Below are 6,156 nucleotides of genomic sequence, written 5' to 3'. Positions count from 1 at the left end.
ATGTAGGATGTAATGAATAAAACAAGATAATCATGTATATTAAAAAATGAATATATATATTTTTTTATTAAAAAAAAAATTCATGGTCTCATTATTCTACACACACCTTCTTCCCATCAACATCATAATAATAAGAGTAATAATAATAATATTGAAAATGACTTAGAACTATGTGGAACTATGTTTATTCGACGTTTGAAACGCCCATGATCTCGAGCGAACTCTTCCCATGGACCTCGACGAGCAGAACGATACGCATACTCCCAATACAACATCAAATGAACTCGTGGTTGTAATTGAAAACTAATTCTCTTAGTTTTCTTCCCTTGTTGATCCGCAGAGCTATCCCTCACAGGTTCCATCGTTCAGATTAAATCAGCAGGTTGGTGGCCATGAGAAACAAAGAATATATCATACTCCAAACCTAGGAGTTCCTAACCTAGGAGAACCTAGGAGAATGGCGGATTGCAAATGTTCAAAATTTGCTTTGATGGTCTGCAGAGATTGAGATAACTTCTCACAAGGGTAACACTTTGACCCCTCTCCACGTTTGAACTTGGAGCACAGAGCTCGGAAGTTTTTGCCAATTCGAAAGATGAATCCCGTCAATGGTGGAATTGGTTCAGCTGGAGCATGAATCAATAGTTGCTCCACAACCTCATTGTCATTGAGGCAGTATGGTGGGACTGAATTCAACCATTGAATCTCATCGATACTCGCTGCCTCTGATTCATCCTCTGTGTTGGTAATCTTCTCTCTCAGCTCCTCGCAGAATTTCTTCAATTTTCCCAAATTGTTGATACTCTCGATTATGTTGGATAAGTCCTCACCTCGAGTAGAACACTGAGAACAATTGGTTCTCCTCTCAGCATCTCGCTCAGCTTTCAGGACTTCATAATTATTCCACAAACAATGCAAGTCAGTCACGAGATGTCTTGCAAATTTATAAAAACTTTCATTGACATGTTCACGGACGATCACTTCATCTGTACTGCATGCTCCACCACTTTTCTTATTAAAATGATTATGATAGCACATTGCTACTCGTTCGATTACTGAACGTTGTGAGGTTTAACTGGTAGAAGTGTGACTCGAATTGAATGCGGACTGCACCGATGGTGCGCGTTATATAGAGATCCCCCACCTTGATGGTAGCTTATGACTCATCTCAGAACATTTGGGAACCTTAGAGAATATTCGAGATCAATCGAGAGAGAAATAACTGATATCTTCCTCATATTACATGATGATTCATCATAGTATTATATCTCCTGCAAGTTCCAACAGGAATCAGGAGGTACCCCCACCATGCGCAAGTTGATGAGTCATCAAAGATTCACTAATGGTGGTGGTGGTGCCACCTGGTGATAGTTGTGCGAATGAGTATTCAGAACATTCGAAAACATGTTTGAAACATTTTGAAAACTTTTTGAAACATTTTGAAACATTTCGAAAACATTTTGAAACATTTCGAAAACATTTGAAACATTTTTCTAGTATGGGAAACCCCCACCAAGCGCGCGATTCGATGAGTCATCGGCATGACCATTAGTCTGAGTGACTCATCGATGACGTCATCTTCGAGAACATTCGATAACCATGCTTCGGCGATGACGTCATCCTCGAGAACATTCGATGACCATGCTGCCACCTAGGGGCGGGCGCTGGAAGCTTTATCCAGAACCTGCCCTGTTTAACTACTGTCACTGTCCAATCGTTTGGTAGGTATGAGTCCTCGAAATGATTGTTCTGTCAAACAGATCCCTGCAAATTGCTTGGTCAGTGTCGGAAAATTGGAGGGATATTCCTTCATATCTTTGTTTAAAAATCTTTCTCTCATGTCGCCATCCAGATTCAACCATTTTTCTTCACTAATATCGTTGATATTGACATTATAAAATTGAGTTTCATTAAAATCTGTTTCCATAGAATCATCCGCGTTCGACCAAAACTGTACTTCTCTCTGTAATTGCTCATATTCCATTCCTGCGTCAAATATTCCATCAGATTTCAATGAATCTTCTGATTTATAATGCCAGTCATTCATCTGTTCCATCCTTTCGATACCGTCATTTTTCTCAGGTTCCATTGTTGCCTCTTCATTTTTGTCAACTAAATGGGATGGGGATTTTTTCATAAATTTGCTCTTTGTGAAATGTATATTTTCTTTCTTTTCCCGGCCATACGTTCCGTCACTCCAACCTTCGGTCGCCAGATCTGGATCATATTCGCGCGAACGTTTTTGATGATTTTTTGCTGTTGATTTCCGCTCCTCTTTTTCATTATCCATAGATTTATTTTTTCGGTTATCGGCTTTCTGCGCTCGCCCTCTTTTCTGCCTCTCCGTGCAATGGGAATAATTCCTGTGATCCCCCCAATCATCCACTCTTTTTTCTAACATTCTGAGGAACTCACCAACTTGCCATTTCCCTTTTCTATTTTTAACGAAATGTTTTATAAATTTAAAATAATTTTCTACCGATGCATTGCTATCCCTTGTTATATCAAATTGTTTAATAAAAAATGAGCACCATAGACCTGCATATGGGAGGATGTGATTGATCAGATAATTGAAAAATTTAATAGAATAAAAAGGATTGGCTTCTAATTCTTCTGTTGGTATATCGCGGATACAATCATTAGCATTATTGTTAATTTCCTCATAAATTTTAAAAAAGAATTTATAAAACGGTGAATCTTTACGGGCTCTACTGTCGCAGATAGAGTCATCTTCGGTGTCATCTTTAAATTTTTCATATTGGTCATCTTTTGTTGGTTTGTTCATCTTTTTATTATTTTTCTGAGAGATATCTTCGCTATCGGTAGCATCCCCTGCATTACAGTCACTTCCGCCATCAAGCTCATTATCATCACTCTTTTCTGAATATTTACATTTTCCCTCCGTAGTAACAAACTTCCTGTAATATCTTTCGTATTGCGGTATTTTATATTTTAGTCCGAATATGGCGATAAAAGATTTAAAATGCTCTGCAGCATCTTCCAACGTTTGAGCATGGATCAACTCACTAACAATCCGTGGAACCACTCTCCTTTGCTCGTATGATGGGCAATATTTTTTCGCCTTCCTTATTATTGTTCTTAAGGTGTGGGTAGAACATACGTGGAATATTGTTAGATCCTCAACCGTCTCGCCTGCTTCTAATTTGTGATAAATCTTCCTCAAATAAGTATTTACATCCATTTGATGAAACGCAAGTATGAGTGCTGTTAAGCCTGCAACACTGAAGTCTGCTTCAACCTTAGAAAATATTATCTTCCGCTTCGTGTATAATTTCAAATCACGTATATATGAAAGGAGGGGACCGGCCTGATCGGGAATTTCATGGCTGTCTGATAAAAAATGTAATAAAGGTATTGGACCATATTCTTTGCTGCCAGTTAATATTAATGCGTAATAGAGAATAATTTTTTGACTTGCATCTAACTGTTGTACGACTGAGCCAGTGGCATCAAAATATGCGAAAATGGGTTAGTCCAAGGAAAGTAAATAGTTTATTTGTTTCTCGGTATACATAATTACTGAAAATTTTCATTGAATGAATCCTGAAATTTTCTCACCTTTCCACTTCTGGTCTTGCTCCCATTTTTTCATCATTTCATAAATGTCTATTAACGGATGAGGATCTAGTCTCTCTTTTAATTGACTTTCGCTGGCAATTTTAAAAATAACGTGTCTGTCCGGTGCTCCATCTCTATTCCCGGCTTCTTTACTTCGAATATGCAATTTTTTAAAAAGTTTCCCCCGCAAACTACACGGTGGATCCTGTTTGCATGCATCGGCAATTTTTTTCCTATTATCTCCCTTAATAAAACGTCGGTAAACCTCGCCTCTTTTATGGTGAATTTTTTTAATTTGCCAAACCTGAACTTTTGTATTTTTGAAGGGATTTTCGATTACATCAGGGATTACGCACCGGAATTTCGTACACTGGGTATTCAAACATTTCATCTCCGTCCAAAAATGATAAACTGCTTTTTTTGCATCCTTTGGATATCCGCCATAATGGCACACTTTGAAGGTGCAGCCTTTGTATATATCCCGTCTCCTCATGTAGGATACAAAAGCGTCTGTCCACCCTTTTTTAAAAAAACTTTCTTCTCCTCAATTACACTTCCTTCTCTATCTGTTTTCTCAATTATTTCCAAGGACCAGTACTTTTTCCAGAATTTTGCCGGCAAAATAAAGCTTTTATTGCGAATTCGAAACGGTGATGTTTTTTGAAGCTTCCTCATGATTTTTTTTTCCTACAAAGTTTAGCGTTCTTTATAATTTTGGGAGACGAATCGCGTGATGAGAATTGTGAACTACTCCTTCTCAAGGGAGTCGAAAGAGGACTTATATCATCATGCTCGACCGCAGAAATCTCACTAACTCTTTCAAGCTCGCTGGTATCGCGAACATCACTGGCAACATCTTCGAGATTCGTCGTAATATGGACCGAGGCAGAACTTTGTGATCGCGATGGAGTGTTGACTTCCCCGGGGTTCCCCATATTGAGTGGTTCTTCAGACCCTTCTTTATTTGACTTATCATTGTCAAGAATGAATGAAGCTGGACATGAGAACTGATGCAAGGTAGTGTTGCCAGCTTCAGGCCGTGGAGACTTAACTTCTTCATTCAATATATATTCCGGACTATGACAATTTGTAGCGGTGTTCTCAAAAGTATTAGAGCGATTGTTATCCGTTTGTAAGGTAGGGATATCTTTACTCTTCGATGAGTTTTCAGGGTGAAACTGATAGGCATTGGTCGACTCCGAACACTGGGGGGAATTACTCTCCGTATATAAATTCTCTTCAGTGGGACATTCAGTAGGACTGTCGTCATTACATGAGTTTTCAGAAATTTCTCTTGACTCCGTTCTCTTGACTGTTGGCTCAGTATTTTCATATGGAGAGTTTTTCTCCCGGTTAGTACCACTTTCAGGTGTTTCTCTTTCCCGCGATCTCGTTGTACAATCATTCGGATGTTCTCCAATCTTAGTTTCCTGTGTAAAATGCTCATCTCTTACTTTTCTCCGTGTATGCTCTCTGTCAGGTCTGATGTACTTTTCCCGATAAATATCTTGACAACGCTTTGTGTGTTTCTGAATGGTCCTTTTGTCACTGATGTTGGGAAACAATTTTTGGCATACTCTTCGCCAAATACTCTCATTTGATGATAAATCCTTGTATTGCACTAAATTTTTGAATTCCTCAATATTAATATGGGGGCAAACCTGTACAAGGGCTCGTTCAACCTCTTCAATTCTAATTTTAGCTAGTTTCCATGCACATCGAGATAGCCATACGCAATTAAATAAAAAAACTATAACAAACAATAAGTGATGGACATTCATCTTAAAATTAAATAATAAAGAATGCACGCAAACTATATACACCCTAAACTCTAACTAACAAAACAAATTGAGCAACAGAAGACATCAATATTGGATATATGTAACAATACGAAATAACGATGAATCGCGTAGAGACTCAGGCTGTAATGTTATTTTTAAATCCTCGTTAAAAGATCCATCAGTCAAATTATTGCAGAATTATTGGGAGTTCACTTGTATCCATTTATGTTCTTTGGTTTGCCTGGGGATATTGTAAAAAATAAGGAACAAAATAAAGAACGATGAGGGATAATTGTAAAATATTTGAAAATCTTTAGAATAATACTCACAAAATCCCAAAATGCCGCGTAAATGATTTGTTAGAACTAAGCACCCTAAATTTATTCAATTAGGTGGAGGATTCTGCAAGGAATTCAGCCTTATATCAAAAGGTCATTAGATACTATTTATTTCCAGAGCAAAAACCCTTTCTCGAAATTTTTGTTTTTGCAGGTAATTACATTGTTGTTAATTGTAAAGTAAATTAATGGGGTAGTCCGGTGCTAACTTTATTGTATTCACTTACATTTAATATTACTATTTCTGTTTAAAAAAATTTCTTCTCGTATACACTTTCGGGTGTTTACGATTGGTTCCTTTCCTACCCCCAACCCCCTGTACCACATTTGCCAAAGGACAAGGGGAAACCTCATCTTTGAGGGAAAAACTTGCCCAGGTGCTGTCGTCTCTTACGAGACTCCCGCTGGACAATCAACCGTGAGATTTAGAATGTCACAAATTTTGTCCCCCCCCCCCC

The 6,156-nt window shown here is 38.0% G+C and overlaps 1 protein-coding gene across 1 annotated transcript in view; it reads left to right on the top strand.

Moving 5' to 3' along the window:
- Window positions 1–1,641: 1,641 nt before the first annotated feature.
- Window positions 1,642–6,156, top strand: part of LOC107045505 (E3 ubiquitin-protein ligase hyd-like) — a 36,994-nt gene continuing 32,479 nt past the window's right edge. The window contains exon 1 of the mRNA XM_015267808.1: window positions 1,642–1,721. Within this exon, the coding sequence (XP_015123294.1) occupies window positions 1,642–1,721 (80 nt within the window). The remainder of the gene's footprint in view (window positions 1,722–6,156) is intronic.

This window comes from Diachasma alloeum, unplaced genomic scaffold (genome assembly GCF_001412515.2).
Source record: "Diachasma alloeum isolate Michigan unplaced genomic scaffold, Dall2.0 Dall_scaffold_00965, whole genome shotgun sequence".
Classification (NCBI taxonomy): Eukaryota; Metazoa; Arthropoda; class Insecta; order Hymenoptera; family Braconidae; genus Diachasma; species Diachasma alloeum.
Note: the sequence above shows the minus strand (reverse complement) of the source record. Positions and strands in the feature narration are given on the sequence as shown.